General features: G+C 30.1%; 2 protein-coding genes across 10 annotated transcripts in view; both read left to right on the top strand.

Moving 5' to 3' along the window:
- The window catches only part of LOC106779205 (putative acyl-activating enzyme 19), a 20,330-nt gene extending 13,952 nt beyond the window's left edge, over positions 1-6,378 (top strand). For 3 of the 7 annotated variants that reach the window (XM_022776490.1, XM_022776491.1, XM_022776493.1), the window contains 8 exons: positions 2,382-2,490; positions 2,576-2,635; positions 3,503-3,584; positions 3,664-3,755; positions 3,848-3,907; positions 4,227-4,271; positions 5,704-5,813; positions 5,987-6,378. In XM_022776490.1, coding sequence (XP_022632211.1) covers positions 2,382-2,490; positions 2,576-2,635; positions 3,503-3,584; positions 3,664-3,755; positions 3,848-3,907; positions 4,227-4,271; positions 5,704-5,813; positions 5,987-6,218 — 790 coding nt within the window. In that variant the 3' untranslated portion in view covers positions 6,219-6,378. Of the gene's footprint in view, positions 1-2,381; positions 2,491-2,575; positions 2,636-3,502; positions 3,585-3,663; positions 3,756-3,847; positions 3,908-4,226; positions 4,272-5,703; positions 5,814-5,986 lie in introns of those variants that run through there. The other 4 variants (XM_022776492.1, XM_022776494.1, XM_022776495.1 and 1 more) reach the window with 4 other exon arrangements.
- A 1,421-nt stretch (positions 6,379-7,799) lies between these two features.
- On the top strand, positions 7,800-11,680 carry LOC106779213 (probable phosphopantothenoylcysteine decarboxylase). Of its 3 annotated transcripts, none has more exons than XM_022776497.1 (4): positions 7,800-7,976; positions 9,277-9,709; positions 10,539-10,812; positions 11,453-11,680. In XM_022776497.1, exons 2-4 carry the CDS (start codon positions 9,365-9,367, stop codon positions 11,476-11,478), a joined length of 645 nt encoding a protein of 214 aa, XP_022632218.1. In that variant the 5' UTR covers positions 7,800-7,976; positions 9,277-9,364; the 3' UTR covers positions 11,479-11,680. The 3 variants fall into 3 exon arrangements, with proteins under 3 accessions (XP_022632218.1, XP_014522770.1, XP_022632219.1); XM_014667284.2 differs by having other exon boundaries at positions 7,801-7,976; positions 9,292-9,709; positions 11,453-11,674; XM_022776498.1 differs by lacking the exon at positions 7,800-7,976 and adding an exon at positions 8,077-8,360 and having other exon boundaries at positions 9,292-9,709.
- Positions 11,681-17,101: the final 5,421 nt, after the last annotated feature.

The raw sequence follows: 17,101 nt of genomic DNA on the forward strand, positions 1-17,101 counted from the left end.
CCTCTCACACACTCAAAACAAGCAAAAGAATAATAAAAGAATGGAATTGAACGAATGAATATCTTTTATTGATGGTAATATCTGGGTAAACACAAGTAAACAATAACTGGGAGCATAACCTCCTTCAGTCATCCAATAATTGGGAGCATAACTTCCGTCAATTATCCTGGAGCATAACTTCCTTTACAAAACTCTCAAATCAAAAGCATAACTCTAATCCTAGACTCTTCCTTTATTTATACTAATTATTTCCCGTCCATACTGTGCTAAATCTTTCTCTAAAATATTACTCTAAATAAAATATTTCCCTAGAATATATCTGCATTTAATATAAATATTCCTATATTTAATATAAATATTTCTCCTTATATTGTCTTAGTATATATCCTTAATTATAAATATCTTATAATGAATATTTCCCTGGAATATATATTTATTTACTCTAATTAACTTATATTATATTTATTTACTCTAATTAACTTATATCGAATATTCTCCCACCTTATACCCTAACAGAAAGAGACAAAAATTTCTTATCCCTATGATAATAGCCACTCACAAGTCATAGCCACCCAAATGATTGATTGTCTGCACGGTCGTTTTCCCTATCTTCTCTTATATACAACAGAAGTCTGGCTACCTTCCGACTGCTGGCCCTCTTGATTTCGACCCCTTCCTCCTAGTAATCTCATGATTTCTTGCAATTCTTGGCATATTGCAGCATAATCTTGACACAACACCACTGTCTCAACCTTCATCCCGTCAACCGCAATCTCCATAGCTTCCAGCTGACCCTCCATCACATTCAATCTCCCATCCACTCTCCCCTCCATTAATCCTTATGCTCTTCTCCATGTATCCGGCAGGTCAGACCAAATTGTCAGGTTTCTCAGTACAAAACCCAAATAATAACACTCACTGATAGCAGATAAAGAGTTGAAAGAAAGAATTCTCTTATTCACAGCAGTAGAATAATCAATAGTTGGGAGCATAACCTCTCTCACAAGATTCAAAGAACTTGTCTGTACAACGAATGTTCAAAAAACTCCTCTACCCAACACAGCAGGGACTATTTATGCAGTCCCTTTAGGATATTTAATTCTTCTTTCTCCTCTCATACATTATCCATTGCCTATCAGTTTCTCTCTCTTGTTCATTCATGGCTTCTTTTGTTGTTTTCTCTTCTAATCTCTCTTTTGTCATCGATGTGTTTGACCCGTTCATATATGTTTTTTCTTCAGTGGCAAATATGGCTTTTGGTAGTTTTTTTATAGCCCCAGTGGCTCTTCAACAATGGTCTCTTTATCCACTAGATGTCAACAATGCATTCGTGAATAATGATTTGCAAGAAAAGATTTATATGGAATAACCTCTCAAATTTGTTGCTAAGGGGGAGTTTTCTGGGTTGGTATTTTGTCTTCTATGTCGTCTTTGCAAATCATTAACAATTTGGTGTCACTCGAGTATAGAAGAAAATACTTTCACTAAGTCTTTATTGATTATATTAGTAAAAAGCTTGGTACATACGATTTGTATGCACAAGCTTGAGGGGAGTGCTAGATATATTTTCTTTATCTTATTTTTATTTTTTATTTTTAGTTAGCTTGTTATTATTCCTCATTTGTATTTTAGACTTAGTCTATATCTCTTCTATTATGAATAGAGTATCCTTAGTGTATATTCAATACAAGGAAGATTAACAATTTAGTGTCACTCGAGTACAGAAGCAAATATTTTTACTAAGTCTTTATTGATTATATTAGTAAAAAGCTTGGTACATTCGATTTGTATGCACAAGCTTGAGGGGAGTGTTAGATATATTTTCTTTATCTAATCTCATACATAAACTTTTACTATATTCAACGGGGTGTATGGTTTAAGATTTCATTCAAGAGTCTCGGGTGTTGAGTTTCTTGGCCGGGAATAAATTCCCTGCCTAATGTGCTTCCCTTTGATGCCCTACACACATTGTTGTTTGAAAGTGTTGTCATTTCTGATTAATAAACTGAATGGAATTTTCTGTGCTATTTCTTTTTTTCATGTTCTTGTTTATTGACTTTTCTTTTTAGAAGAAATCATATACTCTTGTCTCATGTAACACTTTTATTTCCCCTGTAATAATTTTTTTCTGATGATATAAATAAAATTAGTAATTTTCCTAATAAGTACATGTTGGTGACCATATTTACAATCTAAACACCATCACACACAAAAATGTTAATTATTAGACTAGAAGCAAAGATGGAACTTCTCTATGTAGATTTCATGTTCAAAGAATCTTTAAATGTGTTAGAAGCCTCTCGTATGTGTTGAAAAGGTATTTAACATGTAGCTTGATTGGAAATTATTTAAGTTTCCAGCATGGTTTGATGTTTATATAGGTGTGGCTCACATGATCATAATTTATATGCTCTTGATTACAAAAAACATTGCTGCGTATTCAAGCTACCATGTGGAGGCAGTATATATGGGTCACCTGCAATTGATGAGGTGAATTTCCCTTGTAAACGAAATAACACATACATTTTGTTTATTTAAATATTACTATTGATCTCTTACTATTTTTTTTCTGAAGGCTCGTGACTTGCTTTATGTGGCCTCCACTGGTGGTCGTTTAACAGCTATATCATTATCGGTATGTGAATTTATAAATGCATACATGTATTTCTTTAGCGGGGGCTTCAATTCTGTATTTATATAGACTGCTTTGTTTCTAGATGTGCAAATTTCATCCTTTGGATTTAGTTTCTTATGGAAATATTTTGTAGAAATGGCCAATTCTTTCCTATAGATTCAAAGGTATCTATTTCATGGTAACTCCATTAAGTATGATACGGCAATCACTATATAATCATAGAAGAATGAACCTAAAAAGAATAAAAGGAACAAAGAGGAAGCAGAGAATTTTATACTTAATGTTTATCTTGCAAACTGACAATTATGGATGTTTCATAGAGGAAAGAACAAAGAGAAAAAGAAAAGAAACATGGATTTTTTCGTGATAGTATTATATTAGCAGATATAGAGGTCTTTTCAAGTGTCAACTAAAAGTACAGGCTAAATTAAGTCTACCAAATCCTCTTTGAGTGCCTCTGACAGGATGACAAGGAGTTAGACAGTTACACTAATGTTTAACATTTGGAGTTATTATGAGTTAGGATTTGTTGCCTGCCTGCTGCTCACAACTTGAGCCATTTCATGCACCCAATTCATGACAAATCTGGTACAAATAGACACATGTTTGCTTTTTCATAGTTATATTTCGTGAAACTGCTTTTCTACCAACATCTTTGGTGATTGATTTAGCATGGGCGTGAAAAAGGTATAAAAAGTAAATGATTGAAGTTCCTCGGTATTGACCCAAGAGATCAATCCTTGGTTTGAAGTTTTAGCATTGAATGCATAAATCTGTTAGTGTTGCTGAATGACGAAATTGCCAACATGTTCAAGTCAATCAATTATTGGCATAAGTCATACTTAAGTAATCCTTTTCTGAATTCAGGCTTTTCCTTTCACTATTTTGTGGCTAAATGAATTAGAAGTTCCTGTGTTTGGTTCTCTTGCAGTCGCCTACAATGGAACTGGTATGTATTGTTATATTGCCTTTTGATTATGTGTTATATGCCCTTCTAACTATTTTTGTCCTGTATTTTTTCCTTACAGTAGTATTTTTTTTCCGCTTTCTTCTAGTGATATGTTGCTTGGTAGATGGTCATGTTGTTGCATTGAGTCCAAATGGATCCATTGTTTGGAAGGTATGAATTATGGACCTCGTTAGGGTTGCAATCTTTAACTATGTGCCGGATGGAAGTAATTTTAACCTGATTTGTTACTGAATTTTGCTCAGAAAACAACTGATGGTCCAATATTTGCTGGGTCATGCATACCTTCTGTTCTTCCTGATGTGGTAGATCTATCTCTTCATGGATTTTACATAGTCATTTAATTAATTCTTTTTCCACTTGCCTTGTTACATCCTTTTTTCAAGATCACTAAAAGATTGTGAAAGTTTATGCCGGTTTACGCTATAGTAATTACTAATGTGGAAAGGTGTTCACTCAGTTTATCTGTAGTGCATCCAAGTAAACGACATTTGTATTTTTAAGAAGTCTCCTCCATATTAGTATACAAATATTAGAATTACTGGTTAAATATATTACTATCTCTCTTAATAACCAATGAAGGATTTATTTACATTGGTAATTGTTTTATTTATTCCACCTTAGGTGCTTGTATGCTCCAGAAGCGGAAGTGTATACTCATTCAAACTGGTGAGAATGGACAGATAACCTTGTTTCCTTTTTATTGCATTTTGGCAGGTTTTAATTTTTACTATATTAGATTCATGACCAGCTACTTTTTAACTTTACAATATTTATATGCCATATCTGGGATAAAAGTTAATTGCTGAATCTGTGTATCAGTTCATTGGCTGATTGCTCTTAGACATTTTTTCTCCTTCCCCTTTCCCTTTCTGATAATATTCCAATTCGTTGCATTGTGTTTCATAGCTTGTATGCTTTGTTTCGTTAGGAGTGTGGAAAGTTGAGGATTGATTTGTAGTGTGATTTGAAGAGAAAGTAAATAGGAAGTTTATTGATATATGTGATTGATTTTATTGAAATAGTGAAGGTTGATAGGTTATTTTTAAGGATAATGATATCTAGACAACATTTTTTTGACAACATTTGAACATTGATTACGTGTCAATATGTGATTGATCAAAAATTACTCCACAATAATGTTTATAATTATTATTATTGATTGTGGAATAATTTTTAATCAATCACATATTGACACATGATCAATGTTCAAATGTTGTAAAAAAAAATGTTATCTAAATATCATTATCCTATTTTTAATGTAATGTCAAAATTGTTCTTAGGTGTATTTCTTAAAATTAAATATTTTTTTGTTGTAAAAAATTAGTTGAGAAAAAAAAGTATTGTTTCTTAAAAATATTAATGATTTAAAAATATTACTTATTAATTTCCAATAATATTTTGTAAACAGTTAAAGAAGAGTTCAATTAATAGAATTGTTTTAAAAAAAAGAAATATTAAATATAGTGGTAAATTAGTAATTTACCTAACAATTCCCACACATCCACCACTTTATTCTCTCTTTTAAAACTTTTCCTACCAATCATCATAAATCCTCTCAAAACACGTAAATTAAATACACACAATTCTCATAAATCATCTCAAATCAACGGTCACAATCACTCCTACCAAACAAAGCATTAGTCTTACATATTAATACGCCTTGTGTTTTCTATCATCGAGTGAGGCAACAAAATAGCTTAAAATTTTGTACTGCTAACAACTGTTGTGCATTCTAGTCCCTCCTCACAAAGTATTATAAGATGCCTTCAATGTGCCTGTTTAAAAGATGAAATTTTCAGTGTGTATTGGTAATACATCCATTCTATACCTACCTACACTTTAAAGCACTCACAAATTGTCCAAGTTTTGAATTTGCATTTTCTTATTTTCAATAATATTCTAAACTTTGTAAAAGTTTTCTTGTGTAAGACTTGAAATGAGATGAATTTCTTCTAGAAAAACAATATCAAATCATTTGTCCCATGTAAGAATCCGTATTATTGTGTTAATGGGTATTATGGGGGAAAGTAAGTATGTGCAGTGTTCAAAACGAATTGTTTAAATTAATATTTGTTTTGTTCCATATGTTTATCACCAGGAGGAGGGGGACCTACTATGGGAATACAATGTTGGACATCCAATTACAGCATCTGCTTATGTTGACGAGCACATGCTGGTGGAGTCTGATGCTTCCAATTCCTCAGACAGGTTAACTTGTTCTTAGGGTCAATTTTGATAAATCTGTGCATTAGTAAGGAGAAGAAAATAATAAGAAGAATTTGATAAATTAAAATTAATTTACATGGGAGTAAACTAACACAAGAAAACTTATATGATATTTTCATTTAAAAGTTAATCTTATATTTTATCAATTTTTTCAGGCTAATTTGCATTTGTTCCAGTTCTGGAGGCATACACCTTCTTCGAGTGAACATGAATCTTTCCAAAGATACTTATAAACAAAGAAGCTATGTGCAAGAATTTGCAAAGCTAAACTTGGCAGGGGATATATTCTCTTCACCTTTAATGATTGGTGGTCGGATTTTTGTTGGTTGTCGGGATGACTACTTGCATTGTATTGCCCTTGAAATTCCAAAACAACAAGAAACTTAAAGTTTATATATTTTAAATTTGGTGCACTGTGTAGGTGGATTGATTCTGTGTGTAGTCTGAAATGTATTCAAAAGCTTTAACTGATGTTAGATTTGTTTAATCTTACAGTTCTCTAGTGATCAAAACGAAAGAATGAATAAAAATAGTTATCGAAGGCTGATTATGTTGGTACATTTTTTCTTGCCTAATGTAAGAATATTGTTTACTTGACTTATGGATCAAATTATTGCCATTTTAATTTAGAAAAAAGAAGTATAGATATTATAATGAAAAATACATTAATGGTAATTTTTAATTCTGGGTGAAAATTATGAACTAATTTTTATTCATATTTTAATAAATCTTATTATTGATATTTCTCTATTTTTTTAAAATTTACTTTATTGTTTTAATCTATAACTATAAATACTTAGGTGCAATATAACAGTTATTAAAATATGGGTTAAATATGTTTTTAGTCCCTATACTTTGGGACGATTTTGGTTTTAGTCCATTTTTAAATTAAGATACAATTTAGTCCTTCAATTTTAGAAAACTCTGGTTTTAGTCCTTTTTACCAAATTTTTTTAACTTTATTTGTTGTTTCAAGCACGTTTCTCAGTTAACATTGAAGCAAAAATGTATCAAACAGTGTAAACAATCCCAATGTTATAATGAAGTTAAAAAAATTTGGTAAAAGAGACTAAAACTAGAGTTTTCTAAAATTGAAGGACTAAATTGTACCTTAATTTGAAAATGGACTAAAACCAAAATCATCCCAAAGTATAGGGACTAAAAACATATTTAATCCTTAAAATATTTATTTTGTGTATGAACGGATATGCGAGGAATTATATTCCTATATCTTTTAATGTATCTGTCTGATATTTTTTAAAGTTATATTTACAAAGCTCTCTTAAAATAACAACTTTATGAATATAAAGTCTATCATTTCCTAAAAAAAATTGTATTAGTGGAATAAAATATATTTTATTATGAATAGTTATAAGATATTTATCATTAAGCATGGATAGTTAATATAATAAGAATTTTATTATTATAAATGCAGATGAACAGTATAATGTTTGATTTTTATCTGTTAACTTCTAAAAAATCAATTGATTATGTAAGGTAGTATGAATAAGTATGGCAAGTTATTTTAAAATTGTGATAATAAACATAAAGTTCATAAAAACAAATGATAAACATGTTTCGATAAATTACTCCATAAAAATAAAAGAAATTTAATAGTACAAATTAAGAAGAAAAACAAAATAAATCTATCGTATAATAAATATTTTTGTATAAATTAATTTGTAAACATTTTATAATATATTCTACAAAATTATATTTTAAATTTTTATGTCAATTAATTTTAACTTAGGGAAGAATTTATAATTTTTTTCTACTTGTAACAGTGTCTTTTTTCAAAACTTGTTCAAATTAAATTTAGATCAGTATCCTTTTATTGACCATTGAATATATACTTATTTTATATACTTTGATTCCTATAATTAAATATAATATTGTTTTATAAATAAAAGAGGTCTATATTCAAAAAAATTAATCAACATCTTAAGAAAAATAATTTCTGATCCAATTCCTTCTTGAAAAGAAATATATCTTAGTGTGTGAGTTGGGCAGCGGGATCTGTTTTTGAATACTGACAGCGCAAACACTAACAGGAAACACTGGATTGTGTTGTCGGGGTCAGTTGGTTGCGAGGTTGTTTTGTTGTGTTGTGTTGTGTTGTCAGAGAAATCACCCTCATTCCTTTAGGTTAGTTCCACTTCTTCTCTTTGATTTCACTTTCACTATTTGCTCTGTTCATCTTACTCTTTTGTTGTTTAAATTTTCTTTTATCCCATCATATATTTTTTATTTTTCAACAAATAGTAGATCGAATCTATGGTGGGGTTTCCTGGGAATAGAAATTGTGGATTGTACTTTTCCTGGAACTGGTTTTAAAACATGTTTGTTCAATTTAGGATTCAGTTCGACACTACTATTCCTCTTTCTTCTTCAAATTCATCCGAATTCACTGTTCAAATTAGGCCTCTTTGTAAAATATGCTTTGTTCTATTTTAATGATTTGTGATTGTTAAAGCAGGAAATATCTCTCTCTAGGGTTCTTGTTTTGGGGGAAGGGAATGCATTATGTAGGTAATTATGAATTTGTAATGCTGAACTCTGATGTGCTGGATTATCTGTACCTGTTAATGTATATTATAATTTAAAGTAAGTTTAATTGGAACAAACAGAAAAAGTTAGATTTTTTATATTTCCATTCAATCATGATGTTCATGAATTGTAAACTTGTTGATTTTAATAATAATGGTTTAATTACATGTTTGGTTTCTATGATTGTAAAATGTTTACTTTTTTTAGCTCCAATATTAAACAAAAAAGGAATCGTGGTTGTTTGGACACATGCAGTTTTTAATCACTTTTAGTCTTTCTTTTTTTTTTTTTTGTTCTAGGTACTAAAAATTATATGAATAAAAACTAAAAATAGTTCTAAATAAGTGGTAAAGTTTTTATTACTATAGGAACTATACTGGGGTGATCTCTAATGTAGGTTGATTTTTAATTGTTTTAAGGGTAAAAGAAGTTAGTCTTACTATTTCTTAGAATTAAATTCTTTTTCTTAACATATGTAGAATACTGACCTTTGCTTCTGATATAATATATTTCTTTCCAAGGGAAGCACCAAAGCAAATAATCAAATTTCTTAGTAAGTTAACATTAACCAATTCACCTCAGATTTTAGAGAGATTGGGTTAAGAGCTTCTGGAAAAGTTGAAGAGCATAAATTAATTTTAGCTTATGAGAGAAACTTAATTCAGTTTACCTTTCTTTTCTTTTCAATATGTATTTATAGAAAAAAAATCATCATAAAGTCTTTATCTTAACAGGAATACAGTACTTTGAGGTAGATGTTCTCATTGGTGTTAAGCTAGCTGTGTATGGCTATGTATATTTGAGTTTTAGTTCAATAACTAAGGGTTTTTTTTTCTTTTTTCCCTTTGCACCAATGTGATTTTTAGTAACTATAAACTGTCGTCTAAAGGGGTTTTAGTTTACCAATTTGAAGGTTTTTAATGAGTGAGCTGAAACTCCTGTTTGAAAACATGGAAATTTAAGATCATTGTGGAAGGTTCTGGGTGATGGCCAGTTCAAAACCTGTAAGTGCTGAGGGAGAGACTATGGCTGTGGATGCTGCACCAAGGAGGCCCCGAATTCTGCTTGCTGCCAGTGGGAGTGTTGCTGCTGTCAAATTTGCAAATCTGTGTCATTGTTTCTCTGAATGGGCAGATGTAAGAGCAGTTGCCACAAATGCATCTTTGCATTTCATTGATAGAGCTTCAATACCAAAGGATGTAACTTTATACACTGATGACAATGAATGGTCTAGTTGGATGAAACTTGGTGATAATGTGCTTCACATTGAGCTTCGCAAATGGGCTGATATCATGGTCATTGCTCCATTATCAGCAAACACCCTTGGCAAGGTAAACAACTCATGTTCTTATTGAATAAATGCTTTGGTTGTTTCTACAATTGAAGAGAAAATGTGATTACACTGTTGTCAGAAAAGTTATAACTTATAAACTGTTTTCAAAAGTTACTCTGCCTAATTATTAAAGGTTAAATATGTTTTTAGTCTCTTAACTTGGACATAAAATTAGAAGTAGTACCTATTCCAAACTTTGATACATTTTGATGTCCAAACTTTAAAAATGAATGGGTACAGTCATTTTAACTTAATGACAATAATTTTTTTGGATTTGTTAAACAGTGTTCCAGATTGACAAAACAGTGTAAACAACTCAAAAGTCATACTAAAAGGTGTTTGATACATTAAAAAAATCTAATGCGGTTGGATTAAAAAGACTATATTAATTTATTTTTAAAGTTTGAAGACCAAAATGTATCAAAGTTTGGAACAATGATGAATTCCAATTTCACATAGGAACTAAGAACATATTTAATCCAATTACTAAAATAAGCTATTTCATTTTCTCTAGTAGACATTTGCACAAGTGCTTATGTCATAAGATAAAGCCTAAATAAGTTATTCTAAACATATCTTTAGTATACAAAATGGTGGTACATTGTCTTTTTCTGCATGGTCATGACAAGTTGAAATTATAGCTTATATTTCTCCACAATAGATAAAGCAAACTAGCATGTCTATGACATACCTATTCTTACACAGTGTAGACAAGTTCAACCAATGATATGTTTTTCTGTCCATCTTTTGGTGTTCAGCTTTTGTGTGTACATCTTTTATAGGGTTCAAATGAGTTTCAGTTAAAGTAAGTTGAATATATGTTGTAGATTGCTGGAGGGTTGTGTGACAATCTACTGACATGCATTGTGCGAGCCTGGGACTACAGCAAGCCATTTTTTGTTGCACCAGCCATGAACACTCTAATGTGGAACAATCCTTTCACCGAGCGGCATCTCATCGCCATTGATGAGCTTGGAATTTCTCTCATCCCACCTGTTACAAAGAGGTTAGCTTGTGGAGATTATGGCAATGGTGCCATGGCTGAACCCTCTACCATTTACTCAACTGTAAGGCTCTTCTATGAGTCAAAGGCTCAGCAAGGTAATGGTGATATCTAACAGTGTTGACAATTGGAAACAAGTATGAATGGCTTCCTAGGACATGTCTTGGCCCCTTGTTTTATTGCATTTNTATTTCNCTTACATCTAGTCTGATCATAGGTGGTGTGTATTATTTAGGACAAAACTTAGATGTTGACCTTTCGCTGCTTTTTAATGTTGTTCTCCAATTAGAAACAGAGTTTCATCTCAGTAATTTGGAAAGCAAAAAAGTTTACATCAAGTGTCAACATAGTTTATTGAGATAAATATCTAATTCTGATTAGAGAACAACATCAAATGCACATGAAAAACTGTATCAGAGTTTTGTCGTATTTTTTATTGCAGAGGGATAGTGCTGCAGATTCCTTTATGTATCAATATTGATGCATGTGCATCTCCTTAATTAGAGGACCATGAAATGGACTTCTTTATGCAGAAGAAAAACATCAGAACATTTTATGCAGATAATGTCCTTTTGATTACACATTATGCCAACCTTTTAATAACCAATGAATATTGATACATTATGCAGATAATGTATCAATATTTAGAGTTTTCAAACCTAAACTCTAAATCTTTAAAATATTAAGTTCATATTACAAAGAATAATAAATAACATCAACGTTGAATTCTTGCACCAGGTTCAGTTTATATTTGGCCCTCTTGATAATAGAGTGGCATAGCAGGAACAAAGCAGAGGAACTTGAGAAGTTACGGGATTCAAATAGTAAAGTGCTTTTTCAATAGCAATTATTGAAATTTCCTAAATGGGTAAAATATTTACTCTTGGAACATCATTGTTTGAGTTTGCACTATTTCGTGTTTCTAAGTAATATAAATTGTTTTACTTTATAATGTAAAATATATGTATGTTTCAAATTACAATTAGCTTACCATTTTCTTGTCAATATGTTTGCTATATTTCTCTTTTTGCAATTATTATCCACTAGTGTAGGAAAAGATACGGTAACAATTATTTTGGATATTGAGTTTCGGCTCTACAACCATAACATCTCAAAGTGAGATAAAAAAAAGGTGAGTTTTTAGATTTAGTTATGAACTGAAACATAAGGTCCAATATTTTTCTTTGGTTTAATAAAAATTGATGCACTAGACCATAAATAAATAAGAAAAAAATGTGGATTTAGCTTAGTTTATGAGTAGAACTTAGGCCAAATACTCTTTCTAATATAAAAATATGGGTTAAATATTTTTTAGTCCCTGTACTTTGGGGCAATTTTGGTTTTAGTCTATTTTTAAACTAAGGTATAATTTAGTCCTTCAACTTTAGAAAACTTTTGTGTTAGTCATTTTTACCAAATTTTTTTAACTTTATTTGTTGTTTCAAACACGTTTCATTATAGCATTTGGATTGTTTACACTGTTTGACACATTTTTGTTACAATGTTAACTGAGAAACATCCTTGAAATAACAAATAAAGTTTAAAAAATGTGGTAAAAAGGACTAAAACCAGAGTTTTATAGAGTTGAAGGACTAAATTGTACCTTAGTTTAAAAATGGATTAAAACCAAAATCGTCCCAAAATATAGAGACTAAAAACATATTTAACCCTAAAAATATTATTTAATTTTAAGAATATTTGGCTTCGTAAACAAAATTTAAACTTTTATGAACTTGAGAGGACTTTAATCGGGCTTCTAAATGCTTAAAGTATAAACTAAGGAACTAAAAACTAGGAAAAAAAAATTGAAAAGAGACCAAAACTTACGAAGAAAAAGTATCATACAAACATTTCACTTTCGCATTAGAAAGAAAGGACAAAGAGAAGAGTGGTAGGTGACGGTAACAGTGGCGGCGAGGAGATTGTGGGAAGGATTTAAGGGTAATAGAAAAGAAGATAGCAGTGACGATAACAACAAACAATAGTGGCAGAATGCAAAACAAAAAAGGGTTGTGAATAGTGATGAACAAAAAATGCGAAATGGAGAAGTGGAATGGAAAAGGAAAAAGTGACCATAGTTGTTGCAAAAACTGATGAACAAAGTTGTTGCAAACAATAATGAACGAAGCAAAGGATGTTCGAAAATGGTGTTGCAGAGATAGAACGATGATGATTTTGTAAATATTATGCCTACTTTTACCCTAGAAAGACTTTTGGCTTCGATTTTGATTCTATAAAAAAACTGAAGCGCGAATAAAATAAAAAATATTAAGATTTATGGCAATTTTTAATTTTTGGTTAAAATCACTTTGGCGTCCCTGTTTTCGTAAGTTCTTCCCATTTTGGTTTCGTTCTTATCAAACTTTCCAATTTGGTCCTTAAAAGTGTCAATTTAGTTGAAATTAACCCCTCCCGTTAAAATTGAGTAACGGTGTTAAATCTGGACAGAATTGGATGGAGGACGTGTCAAAACTTAAAAACGTGGCAGGAATCTGAGTGATATGTGGCGTGATTAAGTGGTAAATTGAAATTAAAAAGGGGATCAGGGTTACTTAATTAAAAAAGGGAATTAGGATTGAGTGAAATAAAAAAGGGGAATTAGGGTTCTAGTAAATCGAAAAGCAATTAGAATTAATACTGTGAGAAGAATATGAGAGGAATCATCGAAAGTTCATTACGGATCGTCAGTGGAGACGATCCAGACTTGATTCGGTCTTTGGAGCTTGGTCATTCCCTATTTCGACTTCAATCGCGACTTGGTTGTTGTCTAACGCAGAGGACAATAAAGAAGAAAACGGAATAAATTAATAGTATAACGCAAGTCACACGAAGCCATACGAACTCGGATTTCTACCAAAGAAACCTGGATTTCTTCGAAACGTTGCTGGGAGGACTCATCTGAGGAACTACGAAATTATTATCATCTTCCAAACTTGATCTAACGCTACCTTTCCTTCCCTCTCTGTACCCATTCTGCTCACCCATATGTTCCCAATATGCACCAGAAGAAGGTGCCGCTTGAGGAACCCAGATCCCACCAGAGTTGAACGAAACCATGTTTCCCTCACTAAACACCGACAACATCTCATCACCATTCTGCAATTCAACATCAACTTGTTAATCGCAGATCCAATAAAACCAACAAAAATTTAAATTAGATCCCAAAAAATAAACATTTTTGTTACTAAATTTGGTCCGAGAAAATCTTCGAACTTCATGCCTGGGATAGTGTTTATCAAGTACTCTGATATGCTGCTACCAGTGAAACCAGTTTCTTGATTTGTTTCCAAGTTTCCTCCAGGCTTAGGCCGTGAGGGTGTTAAAGGAGGATTAGAAGGTGGGTGTGAAGTATCGAGGCCGTGAGGGTGTTAAGTAACCCTAATCCCCTTTTTAATTTCAATTTACCACTTAATCACGCCACGTATCACTCAGATTTCTGTCACGTTTTTAAGTTTTGACACGTCTTTCATCCAACTCTGCCCAGATTTAACACCGCTACTCAATTTTAACGGGAGGGGTTAATTTCAACCAAATTGACACTTTTAAAGATCAAATTGGGAAGTTTGATAAGAACGGAACCAAAATGGAAAGAACTTACGAAAACAGAGACGCCAAAGTGATTTTAACCTTAATTTTTATTCAACTTTTTTCTTCGCTTCTTGGAAAATCGAATCCTATAGATATATGGCCTTAGTTTTTTAGCAACTTAAGTCAAATCCTCTTTTTCAAATAAAATTTAAATAAAATAAGTGATAATTTTAGAATTTTATTCAACTTTTTTGTCTCTAGTTTGGAAAAATTAAAACTATAGAGTTATATAGTTTTAATTCTTTTAACAACTGAAGTGAAATACCCTTTCTTAGATAATATATTTAAATAAATAACAAAATTTTTGAATACAATCGAGATCAAATATTTTTCAAATTAAATAATTAAAATAATAGCAAAAATTTTAAAACTTTTAACACACTTTTCAAACTTCAATTCTATAATAACGGAAGTCAAAAAGAGATATATAACTTACTTTTTTTTTTTAATCAAGATTTATGATTTTGAAAATTTTCAAAATTATCATCACATTTTTATCTATTTTAATATTTTCTTCAAAACCAAATCATATTATCCGAATTAAAATGTGAAATCTGTCATCATTAATGTAAGCATAGGAAGCTGTAGGTGAAAGCGAGAAATAGATGATTAGATGGATGATTCCCGTGAGAGTCTTGGATATTTTGTTTAAGATGTATACATATAGCAGTTGTTTCGTGTATTAGTCCAAATGCTGTAAACAAACTATTTCTTTTGAAAAACTATGTGAATATGAACTCTAACTGTTTATTATATATAAATAAAGAAAAATGATATTTTAACATCAATTTTTGACACCATTTTGACATTACGCATGTGTTAAAATATGATTGGACGATTTTAAATTAAAAAAGTTGAGACAATGACATGTTTGGAAGAAAAAAACCAAAGTTTTTTTTTAATTTGAAATCGTCCAACCATATTTTGATTGTCAAAATAATGTCAAAAAATTGATGTTAAAATATCATTTTTCATAAATAAAATATCTAAATGAAACAAAAGAAAGCTTTAGCTGATAATAATAAAAAGAAAAAGTAAGACATAGTTTATTTGAGGATGAAGCAAATGGTTTGAAAAGTAGAGAAAATGTAGTAACCTAAAATATAGGGACTATATGATTCCTTGTCTTTTGAAAAGTAGGACCCAAAATGCAATTAAGGAATATGATATTCTCATTCTCATTCATCTTCCAGCTAACACTAAGCTGGATATTTTTCTAATTTAAATAAATAAATTAATAAGACAAAAAAAATCCACATAAACTTTTACGATAATAAAACATCACCATAAACTATTTTAAAATGCATACCCTTTTTATCTTAGTCCAATTTTCCTCTCAAATAACACAATTTTATTTAAAAATCATCCAAATAATATATTATGTTAAATATTTACATAAATACAGTGAATTTTTTAATCAGACCAGGAAATTATATTCTAAGCTATATATGTAATTTTCTGCAATATTTGTTTTGTTCAAAATTTTTTTCCTTCTTCTAATTGAAAAACAAAAAAAAAAATAAGAATTTTAATTGAAATTTCCATTTAAAAAAAAATCAAATTTTAACTTATTTTTTAATTATTTTTTTCAAACACAATTCGAAATTCAACTTTTTAGAAGTAAAATTCTAACTTTCTATCTTGAAAAAAGAATAAACCGTATTATGTATTTAAATATTTCTCACAATATACTATTCAATTACTTTTTAGATTCATATATGCTATGTGTGAGAAAATCTATCATCTTAGCCAAAAATATATTAAAAGTACACAACCTTATTGTATAGAAGGAGTTTGAAATTTGAATTTTATATTTGCAAATAATGCATTTTGGACAAAATCTAATAAAATATTCAGAAATATAGATTAGGGATATATAATTTATACATATTTTTATTTATTTATTAAAACACTTTTTAGGACAAAATGTATTGGAATTTTTTTAACTCTAAAAGTATAGTAACTGGTATGTTGAATATGATAATCCTGACAATATAAATTAGTTTAAGAGTAGAACATTAATATTAAAAAGAAGAATCTAGGCCATTTAATTCTCATTATACATCTAAATATTTCATAGACCTTTTCAACTAAAACTCTGATGAACATTAAAATAGATACCATAATATGAATGTGAAAACTTTAATTCAACAGAATTGAAGTTAAGACAAAAGTACTTTTAAATAATTTTTTCTTGTAATTTTTTTTAAAGAACTGTTCCTTTTCATTAAAGAAAAACAGTTGAAAAATGACAATGATTACAAAATATCTTTGAATAAGGTACAATTAAAACTATTGAATACTCTTTAAACTTAAAAAGAAGTACTTCTGAATTTGTGTGTTATCTAAGTTTGGACAACAATGTGAAGTTATAAAAGGGATTGTGAATTTATGAGTTATAATAAAAACAGAAAAAGGAGCATCTGAAACTGTTGTAAGAAATGGAAATAACTGGTTCATAATGAATTGTAAAGGCAAATTTAGGTCCTCAAAACCCTATCCAGAAAACAACTTGGTCTGAAAAGTCAAAGTAACACATGATTTTTCCCCAAAAACTGGTATGGCTGATGGATATGATAGGACAAGGACATTGTGAGAGTAGCAAGAAAGAGACAAATTCCAAGTGTCATCAAATCAATGGAAATACCACCTTTTATTTTTCACTATCCTCAGATTTTTCTTTCCATAACCAAATGGTCCAAATGGTCAACACCCACAAATCTAATTTTCTAAATTAACTTATAAAGCACAAATTATTTTGTAAAGTTTGAATTTATATATATATATATATATATATAT

This window comes from Vigna radiata, unplaced genomic scaffold, assembly GCF_000741045.1.
Source record: "Vigna radiata var. radiata cultivar VC1973A unplaced genomic scaffold, Vradiata_ver6 scaffold_357, whole genome shotgun sequence".
Classification (NCBI taxonomy): Eukaryota; Viridiplantae; Streptophyta; class Magnoliopsida; order Fabales; family Fabaceae; genus Vigna; species Vigna radiata.

Coding starts and splice junctions, on each gene's coding strand:
- LOC106779213 (XM_022776497.1), top strand. CDS start 9,365: ATGGCCAGTTCAAAACCTGTAAGTGCTGAGGGAGAGACTATGGCTGTG. Junction 9,710..10,538: donor CAGCAAACACCCTTGGCAAG/GTAAACAACTCA, acceptor TATATGTTGTAG/ATTGCTGGAGGGTTGTGTGA. Junction 10,813..11,452: donor TGAGTCAAAGGCTCAGCAAG/GTAATGGTGATA, acceptor TTCTTGCACCAG/GTTCAGTTTATATTTGGCCC.